This window comes from Talpa europaea, assembly GCF_964194135.1.
Source record: "Talpa europaea genome assembly, chromosome: 15".
In the NCBI taxonomy this organism is placed as follows: Eukaryota; Metazoa; Chordata; class Mammalia; order Eulipotyphla; family Talpidae; genus Talpa; species Talpa europaea.
In genome coordinates this window covers 82,955,898-82,973,104 of record NC_140083.1, presented here as the reverse complement: position 1 = coordinate 82,973,104, position 17,207 = coordinate 82,955,898, and the positions used below count along the sequence as shown (strand labels likewise).

The window sequence follows — 17,207 nt, the reverse complement described above, 5'->3', positions numbered from 1 at the left end:
CTTGCAGGCTGAGCCTGTCTTTCCCAGGAAGCCCGGGGGGGACTCTGAATTCCTTCTTTTTAGCTCAAGTGCAGGGGCTCACTCACCTTTACAGATGCAGGGGTGATCAGGCCCAGGACGCTGGAGGAAGGGGTCATTTCATCTGTGTTCCCTGAACCCCCTACCCCTGAACTTCCACAAGGTTGGGGAAATAAATTTCCATCCCCATGCACGCCCCTCACAACCTTTTAGGGTCACAGTCTGTCTAGAAACCCACATCCTGGTTAAGGGACCCGGCATCTTAAAGCCCAGAATTCATTTGGTCTCCGTACCCCAAGCAGACTCCTCAAAAAAAAACGGAGGGGGGAGAAGAAGAAAGAGGCATTTCTGTAAAAGAATTTTAATTCAATAATTTATTTTCTGTATAGTGAAGCAATGGGAGTAAATATACAAGATCTTTTTTTTAATTAATAAAACAAAAATGATGAAAAACAGAAGCAACAAATGACAAAGACCACAGCGCTCATGATGCATCAGCCACATGGTCAGAAAACCCATTTCTAAAGAACAGTTGCTGGTGTCACAGTTTTATTGCATTCAACAGGGGACAGGTAGACGGCTGGAATGACAAAGATCCACTGGGACCCTCAGGGAGAGACAGCAGGGCTCCACGCCCACACGGGGGCTCCTCTTTACTTCCTTCAGAGAAGATGGACGGGAGAGGATTCTCCTTTATGATCTCATGCGTTTTTGTGAGACAGGCCGGTCCAGGCCGCAAGTCACTGGCTGGCACACATCTTCATGTTAAAAAAAAAAAAAAGACCACCAGGGGGACGGAAGAGGGGCCACCCGAGCCCCGAAAGCACTGGGGCAGGGGAGGGGGACACTGGCTCAGGGTTCTCTGCGTTCCGAGGTTTTCGCACATCACCTCCACCAGGCTTGGAGGCGCCAGGGGACTGAGCGACTGAGCCATGGCTCTGACTCCTCTGGGGGCGGAGAGTGAAGATGACAAAGACGGCCATCTGTCCCTGGGAGACGCAGCAGCAGCAGCAGCAGCGTGAGATGGGACGGAGGAGAACAAAATAACCGATCAACTGGAAAAAGCCTCAGAGGAGGGGTCAGGGCAGGATGGATGCTAGGTGGACACCCGCGGGGAGCAGAGGGGGCTCCCACACTTGGGAATGACCAGGCCAGGCCAGGCAGAGGTAGTCCCTTCTACTGGGACTAAAAGCTCAGGGGCGGCTAAGATGGGGAATGAGCCTTAAAACCCTGTCCCATCAGCCCACCCTCCAGAACCGGCCCCGCCCCGTGCAGGGTTCCAGCCCCAGGAAGGGTGTCAGGTGCTGGTGAAGAGCAGCGGCAAACACCTTGGCCTGGGCTGGCCGCTCATCACTGGGCTGCTGTGCCCGGGGGAAGTACAGGGGCGGAGCCAGAAGTGGGGTGACAGCAGAGACCGCAGTACAGGCAATCCTTGACAAAGGCCTTCTAAAACTCCCTGGTGCCCCCTCGATGAGGTGCCAGCCCGGAAGGGCTCCCGGGGCGGCCGTCTGTGCGCAGGCCTGCGCCCGCAGCTGTAGTGTCGTGGAAGTCCTGGGCCGGGGCCCGCGGGGAAGAGGGCGCCGCTGGGAGTCCCATGAAGTTATCCGCGAAGTCCAGTCTCTCCGCAAAGTGCATCCAGAGTAGAGCCCGAGCAGGTCCTCTGTCCAGCCGGGTCCTGACGATGGCAAACAGCCCCTCCCCCAGCTCCTCCTATGTCCCGGAACAGGACATCTGACAAAGATCAAGGCACTTGGGAGAGTCGACAGCAACACTCCGCTGAAACAAGCAGACTCGGCGGGGAGGGGAGAGGGAGACAACCCGACCAGGCGGAAAAGGGCCAGGGAGAGCCTGCTCAACAGGTTCGAGCCACATGGGGCTTGCGGCCTGAATTTAGCAAAGGGGGAAGGAGAGCAGTCGTGGCCTGACTACCCACCGTTGCCCCACGCTCCCAGAACCCCGCCCCCTCTAACGAAGCGGCGGTCCCCATGGAGTCGCGCTGTCGTCAGGCAAAGATGTTGGTGATAAAATCCAGGAACCGCTTGGCGTACTGCTCGGGGTGGACAGTGGAGATCTCGGCCCCAGCCTGTGAGATGAGGTGGGAACACCATCAGGTCACCCCAGGCTCTTCCCACTCCCCGCCCTCCGTCCTCATCCAGCTCCTTTCCCCAGCCGGCCCCTCACGCCACCCCCTACTCAGCACGAGAGGCTCTCTCAGAGACTCCTAGAAAAGCCACAGCAAAGTCAAGCCAGGAAAGGCCTTGGGGGAACCCTCACCCCATGCTTGACAGTCTTGGCTGCATGAGCTGCTTTCTTCTTGGCATCATACTGTGTCAGGATGTCAATGAGGCCCATGAAATACACCTCCTTCTGGGGGGCCCCTGGGGAGAGACCAGCAATGAAGACAAGTACAGTTCCTACCCCGCTCCCCAGGAAGCAGTCAGACCTGCTCTGTGAACCAGCTCTCTGTCCTCCACCTTGGTCTCTGTCCCCCAAGAGCAACCCTGCCCACCCCTCACCTCCCCCGGCTCGCTCACCCTCGGCACTCCGGATGGCATAGACATCGATGAAGGAGGCAAACTCTCCAGGGCCAAGGGGCCGGTGGGAATGGATGTAGCCGCCAATTCCCTCCGGGGAGGTGCTGTAGGAGCCCACCAGCGGGGGTGGGCCCGGCAGGCCACAGTCCCCGTCCCCCTCCTGCTCCTCCTCACGCGCAGGCCCCTCCTCCTCCGGCTCCGCACCCTGAGCGACATCGTGGATACCCAGCAGGAGGCTGTAGTCCATGATCTTCAGCTGCACGAGAAACTGAGGCCAAAACTGACTGATCAGACACCCCAAAGGCCCCCTCCCACTCTGGGCCCCACCCTACACCCCCACCCCTGGACTCCGGGGCCCTCCTGGGAAAGGCATAAGAGCTGAGGGCCGGGAGTCTACCATCGCCCTGTAGAGCCTAAATGTCCTGGGCTCTAAGTTCATCCTTTCAGCTCATCCCAGCCACCCCCTCCATAGCTCTTCTTGGGGGCTTCCCAACTCCAGTATATGCAGAGATCCCAAAAAATAAAGGAAGGGGAGCAGGTGTTCCCTCAGACTGTGACTGGGAGAGACAGTGGCTCTGGGGGGAGCAAAACCCCCCGGGACACGGCCACTTCCCAGCCTACGCCAGTCGTCACCTCCACATCTCGCTTTAGCTTCTCCAGAAATGCCTTCTTCTCCTCTTCACCAATATAAACTTTCTGGTTCTTGTTGAGAAAGTCCATATCCTTAAGGGTGGGCAATTCTTTAACCTGAGAAAGGCAGAGACATGTTGGCCACTGAGCCACCTCCCAGGGCTCCAGCTCCCTGCCTCTAGTCTCGGGCTCCGCCTCAGGAGCCTCCAAGCCGGCGAGGGGCTGACAGCCCGGCTCTCCTCAGACGCTCATTGTTGCTGCTGCCCAGGGTGTGCGCTCGCCTCCCGCCGCTTCCCCGGACTCAGTCACTGCAGCTGTTCCCCAAATCCCACCCAACCACTTTCTGCTTATGGCTTTCAGGCAAGACCCCCTGTGTTGACTTTTCTTTCTCCTTAAGCAAAAACAAGGCTGAACACAAGGCTCGGAATAGCAGGCGGAGGGCGAGCACTGCGCCCTCGGGGCCTGGCACCCTCCTTCCGCACGGAGCACCTGGGCTGGTGCCAGGGCCGGTTCCTGGTGCCCCGTGCAAACAGGTCTCTCTTCACTCTGGCACTTTAAGGTAAGGATAAACGGCTGGTGACCCCTACCTTTTTCTCCTAGGAAGAGCTCTTTCACCCCCATCCCTCACCCTGTCACCTAAAGTTAGTATCACCTTTTCCTTATTGCTGGCTTCCCGGGACACGAGGGAGCCCTGTGGAGAGACCAAAGACCGAGTCAGCAGTGGCTAAAAGACCAGTCAGAACTCCGCCCCCAAGATGCCCTCAGGCCTGAGGCCTTCTTTCCTTCCGCTCCGAGGCCTCCCGCTCAGGGCCAGCGGCCCTCTCCTCACCTTGAGGTCGTACTTTCTGTGCACAGGAAGCCGGTGGCTGAACATGTTGCGCATCACAAGCATGTAGCTGTCCTCGTTGTCCACGCTCACTCGGTACATGCCCAGGAACTGGGGCAGTAGCGTCTTGCCGTGGCACTTCACGATGTACTGAGGTGCGAGAGAGGAAGGAACGTGAGGGGCTGAGCAACACACGCCAAGGCCCAGGGATGGAATGCAGTTCCAGCACTGCCACTCCAGCCCGGGCCCGGGAGCTTCCAGCAGACGTGGTGGGCGGTCGCCAGAGACCACCCTGGCTATCCATGCAGCTTCTGAACCCTCTCGCCTCGGGTCTATTCTGTCTGTCTAAAGCAGACCTGCAGCGTCTCCTCCAGCCTCACCCTGAACACCGTCTGAGACGGAGCATGGAGGTGCTGGCCTACTATTTTTGACTCTTTGTATGCAAATGGGCACAGAACCAGGATTAGAAATTCCGTCTCATTTCGGGTTTTATGTAAACTGGTGTTTCTCGGCGGACCAGATTCCCAGAGTAAAATCGGTTGCATGGTGGCCTGTATTTCAGATTCTTAAAAAACATTCCTCTCCTCATGCTACCATCTCTCTCTCGGCATCGCTGCCTCCTCCTCTTCACAGCCAGCCTTCTCAGGAGACCGGTCCGCGACCGATCCACTGATTTTTCATTCCTACCGCAAACCAATGACATCAGACTTAGGCACCTCATTCCTCCGCTGGATTCTCTACGCCCTCCTCCAAATCTCTCGGTCGCCAAATCCAAATCCCTGACGCATTTCAACGCTAGGCCCTCTTCCCCTCCGCTCCCATCAGACGCCTCTTCTAATTCTTTCCGGCGTCAACTCCTGTGCAGAGTGCAGGAGGACATAAACATTAAAAACATCCATCTACTCTTGGTCTCCTGTAGGGGCTCGTTTTTCTCCTTGCTCCTCTAGATTCTGCCTCGCTTCCCTTCAATCATCTCACCTATTATCATCTATCAGCTCTAGTTATCCTCTATTCTCATAACTATGAAATCTAGACTCCTAAGGCTAATCCACAGCCCAACCACTTACTGGGTCTCTATATCTGGGCGATCTGCAGAAACCCCAGCTCAACATGTCTAAGTCAGAGTGTCGTCCCCCAACACCTGTTTTTGTCTGCTTCCTGGCTGCTGGTAAGTAGGCACCCTGCTGTCCCTAACCTGGAATTTGCCTTAATTCCCACAACTCTCCCAAAGGTCTTCCTTCCCATCTCCACTGTCATCGCTGCTCGAGGGTCCAGTCATGTCTCACCTAGATTATCTCCTAACTGATAGCTCCTCTCACAGAATTTCCCCCTCCAAAGCATTCTCTACATTACTGTCACATGGACTATTACTCAATAACGCCTATGTGACTCCCCTGCACACCATCTTCAGCAAAAAGCCCAAACTTCTCTGTGGGGCTTACAAAACCTTTCGCAATCTGGCTCCTCCCTAATTATTTCCACGAGACCACATCCCAGCCACACTGAGTTTCCTCCAGCTGCCTGGCACCAAGCTCTCTCACGGCTCTGTCTGTGCCTTTCCAAGCGGTGTCATCCCTAGCCTAGATTGTTCTCCTCCACCCCGTCCCATGGTTAGCACCTACTAGTCGCTCAAGAATCATCTCTCCCATACCCTCTCTCAAACAAAAAACAACCCTCTTTGAGCCTTCCCAGTGTACCTCTCTCCCCAGGTGAGCTGGGGTGCTCTTTCTCTACACAGCCGGGGCACTCTGCACCTTGCTGTGGGCTGAACTGGTTGCCTGGTCTCTGCCAGTAAACCGAGGTTCTCAAGGCCGATGACTGCTTCTCTCCCCTTTTCCCCACCAACAACAGACATTCAGTATTTGTTGTAGAAACAAAGACTCCACTTAGATCTGTCATTGACTCCTTGCTCATTGATCTTGGAGAGGTTTTTCTTTAGTAGAAAGACATGCAGGGAGTGTTTTTAACCACCAAAATATTCGAGGAATTCCACATTCCAAGTTCATTTGATCAGACATAAGAGCTCCCTACCACCACTCGGGCAGGATGTGACCATGGCTTCTCCCTGTAATTTATCCCAACTGTCCACTTTATCCCGATTTTCTCCCCAAACTTCCTTTTATTCCTGATAGTTTATGTGGTATGAACACTTCACCCAATTCTAACTTAGTCTATAGTTTATATTTTGCTACATATGGGCCTTTATGTATCAATCCCCAGCAGTTCTAGTACCAAATGGGAAAGAAGACATCTAAATTCTTCCATTTAGTCAAACTCAAGCAGGTATGGAGAAGCCCTTTTTAAAAAATTCCTAGCTTCAAAAACATGGCGTCAAATGCTTCTTGAGAAGCAAAATGGGTCCGAGGGATGGAAAGGGATCGAAGTCTCCCCGCGCGCTCTGGCAGCTGAGCTGTCAGTAGGAAAGGGAGGGAAAGGAGGAGGCTAGCGCGAGGCCTGACCTGGTGGTAGTTGGAGAGGTTGCTATGCATATCAGCAATGTCCTCACTGGATACTTCTTTGATGACCAGCGTCCGATCATACGAGATAAGGAAACGCCCATCACTGCCTTCACTCTCACTCGGCGGGCTTCGGGTAAGGGACACCTGGGGACACAGAGCAGGCCGAGGCTCTTTCCTCTCCCTTGATACGGAGAGGCAAGCCACAGGATAATGGCTGAGCAGAGGTTCTTAAGCTAATGTCCAAATATGGAATAAATAAAATCGAAAGCAACACTTTAAACGTATCTACATTTTTTCCCTCAAGGATAGGTTTTATAGCTTCCAACAGATTTCTGAGGATGACTGTGATTACAACACAGTAAAGAATCATACTTTCCAAGACTCTTGCTTATTTTTGTTTTTTAAACATAAACTAGAAACGAGCTTTATTCCTCTGGAAGAAGGAGGCATCCATAGCTGGTGACTGAGGCCGGTGGGAAAATACAGAACAGCACAGGGGGAGAGCTGGGGCAAAGAGGGCGCACTGGTGTTCTTCCCAGGCAGCCGCCCCCTCGGCCTCCTTCCAGTCTTGGGGTGCTGGCCCTCGTCCCTGCCAGAGAACGCTGGCACCTTTGCTCTGCTTCCTAAGTCATTTCAGGCTATTCGCAGGCACAAAATCCTAAGACGAGTCAAGCGCCATAGCACATGCATGACAAGACAACAAGTCATAGTTTGTCTGACACCCCAGCTGCCTTCAGAGGTTCCCTGGGAAAGAGCCCAACCCTGGGGAGGGCCACGGGTGTCGGATTAGCTTCTGTGTGGCCAACACATCCTCCCGCTGGGGTCAAGTCTGGCTTCCCTGCTGGCAGAGCCTGAGGACACACTCCAACTGGCCCCACCAGGGGCAGAGCCAGAGGCAGGTCCGCACCGGGCCTCCTGAGGCCACCCCAGGCCTGCCTTCATGGGGCTCCGCACCTTGCCTGGGAGGACCGAGGGCTGAACTAGAGGCGTAGGGACAGCCCTAGGGATGAGCAAAGAGGGCTCCCCAGTCTTCTGCTCTCACTTCTTCAAACATGGCTGTCCCAAGCATTCCCATTTGTGAGGGAGACGACTACTCTCATGCCATAACGGACTCTCACCAAGTAATCCTGGTCATCGATGTCAAATCGATCACGGAGGTTCCTGAAGACCTGAGGACAGTACTCCTTGAACTTGAAATGACTGGGGAGATTTTCCCTGCAATAAGAGTTTTCAAGGTAAGAAAACAAAGTAACAGTATTACCTCACATCTGTATAGGGCGTGACAGTTTATAAAAGTACCTTCACACATATTACCTTATTGGATTCTCATAAAACTCTTATGAGACCCTTTAAAGGGACATTATTCCTATTTTATAAAAGGGGAGACTGTGGCTCAGGGAGCTTGAGCCACAGGTACTGCCCAGCCAAACAGCAGCTGCTCCCAAATCTCAAGCCAGTCAGTACTATCCTAAAACCGGCGATAGGTGTCACCGTTTTGAACGGCCCCTTTTGTTACTAGGAGGACTTGAGATATTTCTTTCAGGGAGTCCTTATCAAAAACTAATGGTAAGGGCACCTAAGCGTATTTATATCATGGGGTTGCCAGGAGAGACGAGGACATACATGTAAGGGTACAGGGAATTGGAAATTATTTTAATGGTTTCTTTGTACAATATTGAATTTCTGTACTGGGCGGGTTAGACCATATAACTTCTTAAGCTGCCTCTAAATCTAAAATCTTCAACTCATTAAATCTTAACTCTTAAAAATTATGTATCATTCTGTTCCAGGAAGGTTGACATGAGAAGGGCAGAGGTTACCACCTGTGGAAAAGGTGATTGTTGACCTTGATCTTGGAGCTGGCCTTAAAGTCATCCGGCAGCAGCATCACTGGGGGAGGCACCTGGCTGAGCTCATTGATCTGATAAACCAAAGCGAGAAGCGGGAGGCGGTGAGTAGAGGTCTGGAGAGCTACTCAGACACTGTGTCTGGGCAAGAGTGGGAAAAAAGGCAGCTCAAGCCTCATTCCTTTAAAAACAATGGCTCTGCATATGCCTGACAGAATGCTCAAGAGAATGTGCCCCCGTCTTCTGCTGCCCACGACGGCCTGCAGAAAGCAACCCTCACACACAGTCCCTCACACTCCCGCCCCGTGGGCCTTCATGCTCACAACAGTCGTTTTATATTAGGCCAACCCTGCAAGCAACTCAGGACTATTTTTAAAGCTGTGAGAAATTCTAGAGAAAAAAAAAAAACCAACCCTCAGCAGACTCAAGACGTTCAAGACAAACAATTCCATGCTCCATTAAAAACAAATCAAAAGGCATTTTTAAAGTACACAAGAGAGTTAATGGGACTCGGAGGGGGTCACCGGCAACGAGAGAGAAAAGTCCATGTCCTTACAAGCAGGACCAGTCCTTCCAGGCCTCTGACCCAGTTCCCCGCTCAGGGGCCCACCGGCCTGGTGGCAGGCAAGGGAAGAGCAGCTGATTTCAGAGGGAAGGGAAGCAGGTGGAGGATGTGAGCTCATTAGGCGTCTGTTCACCAAAGTCAAGCCAACCCACAGCCCCAAAGCTGCAGGGATCACATGCTCTCCTCACCCCAGAAATAGCAGTCTAATTCAGGCTGGAAAGGGTGGAAAGGGAGTTCCTGCACTAAGAAATCCCGAGGAGATGTGCTTTCTCCCGGGTGTTGCCACAGTATCTTCACCTGCCTTCAGCAGCGCACTTATCATATGACTCCAAGCTCTAGTTTATGTAAATTCCCCACCGAGACTGTGAGCTCTTCAAGGGCAAGGACCACTTCCAGTCATCTGCATCTCTCAGGAGTCCAGCTAGCACACAGTGGGCACACAGTGGGCCTCCGTGTTTGTGAACTGAATAAATCAACGCCTGGCCTGGCCTTATTTGAACTTGATGGAGGTTACAACGTGCAGCTAACCTAAATTCTGTACACTGCAATAAAACCCGCTCCTCTCATTTTCAGTAGAAAAGGAGGACAGAACATATTCCTCCAGAACAAAAAAAAGTCACTTGAGATTGCAGCCTGAAATGCAGCAATAGTTCTCCGTGCCCCCTCTTCACCACCTGCTGTTAAGCAGGCTGAATCATCACAGACATATGTTCAAGCAATTTCTCCATTCCAGACACTTGAAGTAAATGTGTGCTGGCTGGAGGGTGGGGTGCTGAAGCTCAAATATATATACCTAGGGAAGCTGAGGCAGGCCTATGTGTAATACCCCCAATCCCTGCCAAAGGAAAACCCTCCTTGTTAAGCTTTCCACGGGGAAGGATGAGTCACCTGGCAGGTACATAGAAAAGGCAGCCCTGTCTACATCAGGCTGCCCAGCCAAGTGCCCTAGGCTCACATTACCACCCAGTGAGCTGGGAGCAATGCACAGAGCTACAAACGCAAAAGGGAGGAAACGGGCCCAAACAACATTCTAAACGACAAATTAAGAACTTGACAAGGGAGGTCTGCTCCCCACTCTGGTGAATCCGCTCACCGCCCCCCTCCCCCCCGCTGTTTCTTGTATGCATAAATAAATAAATCTTTTTTAAGAAATGACAAAACGTGTGTTCTTCTGTACCCCCTTCATCTCCACACCCCTGCCGTAACAACTCAAGGAAGGTGATTTATAATCTTCCCTGCCACATTCAAGGTCACTGCATCCCTCCCACTCCAGACTGAGGGAAGGAATGGCTGTTTCCTTCACTTAAGGTATTCTCAGGAAAGAAGATGCACTAGCCTTTCTGACCTCCTCCTGATTCCCAGGCCATAACTTCACATCAGTTCCTGCTTCTCAAGTTCACCGCCACGGTGTGCCCAGGACGAGATTTCAGCCCCCTCTTCCGTCAAAAACGACCCACCCTCACGTAACATCAAAGAGGGATGCAGTTAAAACCAAGGGCACATGCAGTAAGCGCACCCCCAGGCTCGGGGTGGGGCGTTTCTCTGAAACGCTGGACTCTGGAAAGGGACAGGGCAGCAGGGTTAGGTCTGGGAAGCCTGGACCAAGGTGCCAAAGTGAAAGGCTGCAGCCGGGAAGCAAACCTGAAAGAAAAGTGGGCGAGCCCCTCACCCAGCTACCGTCCCGCGCTCCTGCCGCACGCGGACTCCTCCCGGGAGGCCTCAGCCCCCGCCCGGGGCCGCCCCAGCCGGTCTGCGCGCCGGGGCCGGGCCCTGGCCGGTCTCCGTGGCCCGGGGCTGGGGCTGAATCTGGCAGGAAGGAAACAGGGAGCTGGACTTCAGACGGGGAAGGCGGAGGCCAGCGGGAAGGCGTTCAGGGCGAGGGCAGAGGCGACGAGAGCAGACAGCCCCCCAAGTCCAGGGCGGCTAGGCACGCGGGGGACCCCGGGGCTGGCGGGCAGGGCAGGGCAGGGCAGGGCAGGGCAGGGCGGCCGGGGGAAGGGCGGCAGCCGCGGGACTCGGGCCGCGGCGCCTGGACGCAGGAGGCCGGGGCCGGGCCGGGGCTCGGCCGGGGCGGCGGGGCGGGGGCCGGGGCTCACCGAGTGGGCGACGCCCCACAGGAACACGCCCACCAGCGGGTCGGCCGCCCGGAACACCTTCACCTTCTGCTGCACGAAATGCTTCTTCTTGGTTTTGGAGGCGAAGCCGAAGCCCGGCCCGGGGCCCGCCGTCGCCGCCGGTACGGTGGCCGGCGGGACCGAAGAGGACGCCATGGCCTCCCGCGCGCCCCGCCGAGTGCAGCGGCGCCGGCAGCGATCGCGGCTCCGACCCCGGAAGCGCTGCTCACCTGCGCCGCGCTCACGTGACCGGAGGCCGGCCCGCGCGGGGGCGGGGCGAGATGGCCCCGCCCAGTCTCCGGCCCCGCCCGGCCCCGCCCCCTGCGCTGGCCGTCGGGAGCCGTCGGGAGCCGGCGCGGCGGGCGGGGCGGGGCCGGGGGCGGGGCCGGGGGCGGGGCCGGGCGGCGGCCGCGCCCCCCGGGGCTGCGGGCGGCCGGGCCGGGTCCCCCCAGGGGCTCCTTCGCGGCGGTCGCCGCCGCCCGGGCCTGCCCGGCGTCGCGCAGCCGCCCGCCCGAGCGCAGCCCCGGGCTCCTTCCTCGCCCCGCGGGTCTGGGGCGGCGGGCCTTGCAGGTCCAGACTTAAATCGCTGCCTGCGCTTATTCCGCAGGCGCTTCTGGATCGCCCGAGTCCTCCCCGGGGGACGCTGGAGGCGAGTTTGCCCGAAAGGACTTTGGAGCCTGACGGCGCTGCCCGCCCGAGGCCCGAGCTGCGAGGCGAGCGCCGCCCGAGCCCCGCCTGACCGCGCGCGCCGCCCGAGGCGGTGCCCTGGTCGGTCCGGGGGCGCTGGAGGGGCCTGGAGCCCGCGCCGGGCAGGGAAGGTTCTGGAATCCAGGGCCCTGTTTGAGCACCTGAGGAGAACTGGACATACGGCCCAGAACTCAGCAGAATGTTCTGGGCTGGGATGGAGATCCAGATTTAATTATTGTGCAATCTGAGGATGTAGCTGACATCTCACCGGGAGCAAGAACCAAGGGCTGAATCCTGGTCTAGACCAGCCTTTAGGAGGCCGGTGGGGCAGATAGAGAAGAGGTGCCACAGAAGGGGACCAGGTGAGCAGTCACAAAAGCCAAAGGTGTTGAGTTTCTAGGAGGACAGAATGCAGATGAGTGTCCAGTGTCATGGAGCGGCAAAGCAAGACAAGGACAGAGACGTGCCCACTGTGTTTGGTAACCAGTCACCTTGGAAAAGCAGTTTCAGCAGAACAAGAGTCAGATCAATGTGGAATGAAGAATGAGGGGGAGGTGAGGAAGCCGGTGGGAAGCTTGGGATTTTTCTAGGAAAATAGGTTGTAAGAGAGAAGTTATAGTCAGTTATATAAAAACACAAAGTAAAGGAGAGACTTTTCGGGGAGACCTTACAAGGGCAAGTGAAGTCATCACTGAGACCGACGGTAACGAGGAACATGCACATAGTTGCCCGAGTCTGCGTCACTCTTAGTTATTTTATGTGTTGGTTTCTGGGTGTCTCAAGAATGAACGTTCTACAAAGGACTTGATTTTGCCCAGACAAGGGAAGTGAGGAAGGGAGCTGTGTAGATTTGGTGGGGAGAGAGGAAGAGGTGAAAAATTCCATACTAATCACCTTAATTTTCCCTTTAGAGCAGACAAAGGTGTTGCCTAAGGCAGGAGAGTGAGATGGGTGGGCTCTTGAGGAGTGAGGCAGAGACTAGTTGTCCTAGGGCTGGGAGAGGAAACTAAGGCGGGGTACACAGAAGGAGCGGGAGCAACACAGCCTGTCAGGTTTCTAGCCTCTTTGCTTCCAGCTACCCCACTGTGTTGGTTCTTTCACCTCAGAAGCTTTGTGGTCTGAACAGAGGAAACAGAGACTTGCTCCCAGGAGGGCGACTGCAACAGATGACCTTGGACAAGAGCATTGAGCTCTTGTCAAGAGAGAGATGGAGAGGCAGCCGAGAGGGAAGAGCTGATGCTGAGATTGAGGGATAAAAATGAAGAGGACATTTTTTTGTTAAAAATTACAAACAACCTAGATAGATGTCCACCAGTGTGGAATGGCTGAGTCAATCAGAACATAGATCTAGGAAAAGAACATGACCCTAGAGCAACACAGGGGCTGGGGCCACTGACTCCTGTACAATTGAAAAGGTTTGTGTGACTATTGACTCACCCCCCAATTTAACTATAGTCATCCCTTGGTATTGCAGAGGATTGGTTTCAGCACCCCTTCCCCCAAGGACAGCAAGCCCACTGATGTTCAATTGCCCAACAGTTGGCCCTCCGTGTCCTCCAGTTCCAAGTCAGAGGATACAACCAATAGACACACAAGGGTGGCTGAATCCGTGGATGCAGAAACTGCAGATATGGGAGGCAGACTGTACTTATTTTTTTTTTTAATGCATTATGCTTCTTTTATTTATTTATTTATTTATTTATCTATTTATTTATTTATTTTCTTTTTCTTTTTCTTTACTTATTTATACATGCACTGGGTACAGTCAGAAGCGCGGGAGGGTGAGAGAATTCACCAGAGCCAGAGCGGGGAGCAGAGCAGGCAGAAGGACCGAAGGACACTGCTGAGGGGAGCAGCGGGCGGCAGGAGAGGTCTGCGCGCCATGTGGGACCCTCCTCCGGTGGCCGGGGAGCAGCCGGGGATCGAACCGGTGCTGCAGAGGCTGCGGGCAGCTTTGCCACCCAGCGCTCAACCCCTCCGCCACCGGGGAGGCCCCAGACTGTACTTATTGAAAAAAAAATCTGTGTTAAGGAACCCACACAGTCCAGTCCAAACCCATGTTATTCAAGGGTCAGCTGTATATATAAATATATATTTTTAATACAGTAAATCAACGTATATCGACATGAAAAGATACCCAACCAGGAAAAAAACCTGCGTATAAATACACAGCACACATTTGGAAGGATCTACGCCACACTGTCTAATGACATTACACGCAAGGCAGGGCATGACAGTGGGGAGGGGTAGAGATTGACAACACCACAGAGTCATCATTGAATTTCTTTTATTTTAAAGGTATCTATGTACATCAAGTAAATACACACTGGGGTTTGTGCAGTTTGCTTTGTCTTCCACACTGGCATGCAACATTTTGGCAGATGTGAGCGGGCAGGCCAGGTGCCCCTTGCGACCCTGGCTCTCTGAAAGGGATGCGGCGGGGTGGTGGGGAGGAGGGGATGTCGACGGAACCTTCCGGCGAAGGCTCTTGTGCGTGTGTTTCTTATTTATGTAAGTGAATACATTTCCCTTACATCTTGCTCGAGAGAAGGCTGCCCCTCTGTCCCTGCGCTCCTCTGCCCTACACCTTCACATTTTCTTAAGTGTTTGGAAAGAATCGCTCGGTGGCAAGATGACATAAACCCCACTTGATCCTGAAACGCCAGGCTGGCTAAGGTGAGCACGAGCTGACAGGTGCAAAGGTTCTTCCTCTGCAGCTGGGTCTGGAGACAGCGAAGGTTCTGTGCTATGAGCTGTGGGCTGAGGGCAGGGAGCCAGACTCGGCTCCTTTCCTCAGAGCAGGGGGTTTCAAACTAGATTCCACAGGGTCTCTCGCGACTCTTCGGGGGCTCCTCAACACATGGAGCATTGTCCACGAAATAAGGAAAATGCAAAGGCCTGCCTCACTTTCTAGACAAGATTTGTTCATGGAGTGTTTGAATATCACTGTCTTGGATTTCTTCAAAGCCCCCCTTGTATTTTTTCTCCCTGCGTTTTTCCTTAATTGCTAAGAGAGGCCCAACAGACACAGAGAGAAGGGACCTTCTTCAGGCCAGTGCAGGCTGTGTCTGCCAGCTGGCACTCACACTGAGTTTTCTTTCCTGATTGAGAAGCTAGATGGTGGGTTGCCATGCTGCCCTGGTCTTCCAGCCCAGGTTAACACTGGCTTATCTGGGCACCACACTTGGCTGATCTGGACTGGCTTAGGACTCTCACTCTCCACCCCTGCAGTTACCTGGGAAACCAGCTTAGCACCTGTGGAAGGAAAGGACTCAGAAACCAAACCAACAGTCCTGTCAGTGACCTGTGGGGAGGTGGGGGAAGAGCACCCCCCTTGGGTTCTTCCATCTCTGGGAAATCTGTCCTGCCCCTGTCTTTAAAGTGCACTTAATGCCAGATGGGACATTATAGAAGGAAGTCTGCCAAAAAAAATTTTTTTAAATATATAGCAGGGGGAAAGTCAGGCTCCAGCTTGAAAGGAAGGCTCCTCACAATAAATATTTTGCCAATGAGCTGGGAGCCCACAAATCAAAAGGTTGGGAAGAACACACAGCCCAATATGGGAGAGAAGGGAGCCCAGCTCACTGCTGTGGCAAAAAAAAAAAAAAAAAAAAACAAACACCCTTAGGAGTCTCCCAGCCTGTTCACCCCCCAGCCCCAAGGAAGCAGTCCTTTGAACTGTGCTGTCCGTAACTGTCACCGTGGACAGAGGAGACCAATGCCCGCTGGGGCGGTCTGCCTCAACTTTCCAAACTATTTTAAAGCAACTCTGGATTCTGGTCATGAGCTCTGGGGTAGAGAATATCAAAAGGAGTTTTGAGGGAAAAGGGAAGTGGTCCCTTGAGTAATCGTGTTCTCAGTTGTCCAGGGGAGAACAAGAAGGGGAGAGGGAAAGAGGTGCACACCCAGACTCCCTCAGGTCAGGTGACGGGTGCAGGAAGAAAATTCTATGTATAATTTTGCTGTCCTTCCATCTTACCCTCCCCTGTGCTACATGTGAGAGGGAGGAAGAGTCTATTTCTATACTTATGTTGCTAAGACATCTTCTGCTTAAGGCTTTGTGTGTGTGTGTGTGTGTGTGTGTGTGTGTGTGTGTGTGTGTGAAGGATCACAGGCCTCAAATTTCGGTTTTTCCTTTTATCATCTCCGTGACTAAGACCACTCAGTGTGAGAGACGCATATACCATAGAGAAAGAAGAAACAGTCACCCCCCTCCCTACTGCCCTAAATGAGGAGGGTGTACTATGCTCAGAAATTGCTAAATATGTCATCAGATATTTAGGGAGTAAGACAGAGAAAAGAGAGACATAGCAGCAGCTTTTGATATATAGATACAGAGTACAAAGAGATACAGAGTAAGAGAAGACAAACATAGTACAGTTGAACAACAGGGCTGGGGAGGGAGTTAGTATCAGAGACCACAGGTTTGCAGCATGCTGAGAAGAGGCCTCAGTCCCTCTTAGAAACTGGGGAAGAAAGAGAAAGAGGTTGTGAGGAGCGGCCTTGCACCCCAGCCACTGAACAGGAACAGGCGGCATTTGTACAAACTTAGGTGTACAGTCCTATTCCTGTTCCAGTCCCTACTAGATGCCACCCTCCCCACCCCCAGGCCATACCCGACCTGCCCTAACTCTTCCTCCCCCATCCTTGCTTCTGGCTGCTCTTGCCTTTCTGCTGTATGTGCCTGGCTGATTCCCCGGGAAAACCCTGCAGAGGGCTTGGCTTGGATGCAGCCCAGGATGAGACTGGCCATGTTTTCTCATCTCTAGTTCTCCAAGGGGCCACAGTGGACAATAAAACAAGGTCCTGGTTCCCAGTTCAGGGCCCCAAGGTAAACAGAGCGAGGAGCCTGGTGACATACAGGCCTGGGCGGGTGCCTGAGCTGCTAGCGGAGGGGACCAGGGGACACAGGTGGAGGAGGGGGTCTTGGAGATATTCTCCACCCACACTGCAGGATGAGAGGGGAGTGTGGACCCAGCAGAAGGAGGAGCCAAGAGTTAGACTTCACGGGGCATTTCCTAAAGCTTATTAGTGACACAGGAGTACAGGACACCGTGCAGAAATCAGGCAAGCATCTCCTTTGCTGGAGATGTCTTAGTTCAGAAAACACCTGTCCACTGACAGCATTTTCAGGTGAAGGGTCTACACCTGATGCTCCCCCAAGGCCCCTCATCTACTGCCTCTGACCCAGCGCTCTAGATGGACACGACCCTGCTCACGATGTAGGAGGCGTGGCAGTGACCCCTAGCGGCAGGAGGGCAGTACTGCGGCCCTAACCAGCGCCCCAGGGACGGCGCTGGGGGGCAGGGGAGGCCAGTGTCCACTCGACAGGGCAGCACAGATGTGGCCCCGAAAAGGGACAGCAGGACAACGATACGGAGTACAAGTTTTGAGATGAACAAAACAAAAACAAAAAACAAACAAAAACAGGCGGGAAAAGAAAAGCTGAGGGCAAGAAAAGAGGCAGGTGAGAGGATGCAGCCTGAAGGTACCTGAAAGTGCAGGTTTGCCGCAGTCCGCAGGGGGA

General features: G+C 54.0%; 1 protein-coding gene across 3 annotated transcripts; it reads right to left on the bottom strand.

Moving 5' to 3' along the window:
- Positions 1 to 2,020: 2,020 nt before the first annotated feature.
- PIP4K2C (phosphatidylinositol-5-phosphate 4-kinase type 2 gamma) lies at positions 2,021 to 11,149 on the bottom strand (the record flags this gene model as incomplete). Of its 3 annotated transcripts, none has more annotated exons than XM_084255747.1 (10): positions 2,021 to 2,101; positions 2,293 to 2,396; positions 2,553 to 2,820; positions 3,186 to 3,299; positions 3,835 to 3,873; positions 4,012 to 4,158; positions 6,468 to 6,611; positions 7,586 to 7,682; positions 8,291 to 8,388; positions 10,976 to 11,149. In XM_084255747.1, 10 exons carry the CDS (start codon positions 11,147 to 11,149, stop codon positions 2,021 to 2,023), a joined length of 1,266 nt encoding a protein of 421 aa, XP_084111873.1. The 3 variants fall into 3 exon arrangements, with proteins under 3 accessions (XP_084111873.1, XP_084111874.1, XP_084111875.1); XM_084255748.1 differs by having other exon boundaries at positions 7,586 to 7,651; positions 8,314 to 8,388; XM_084255749.1 differs by lacking the exon at positions 6,468 to 6,611.
- Between the last annotated feature and the right edge of the window lie 6,058 nt (positions 11,150 to 17,207).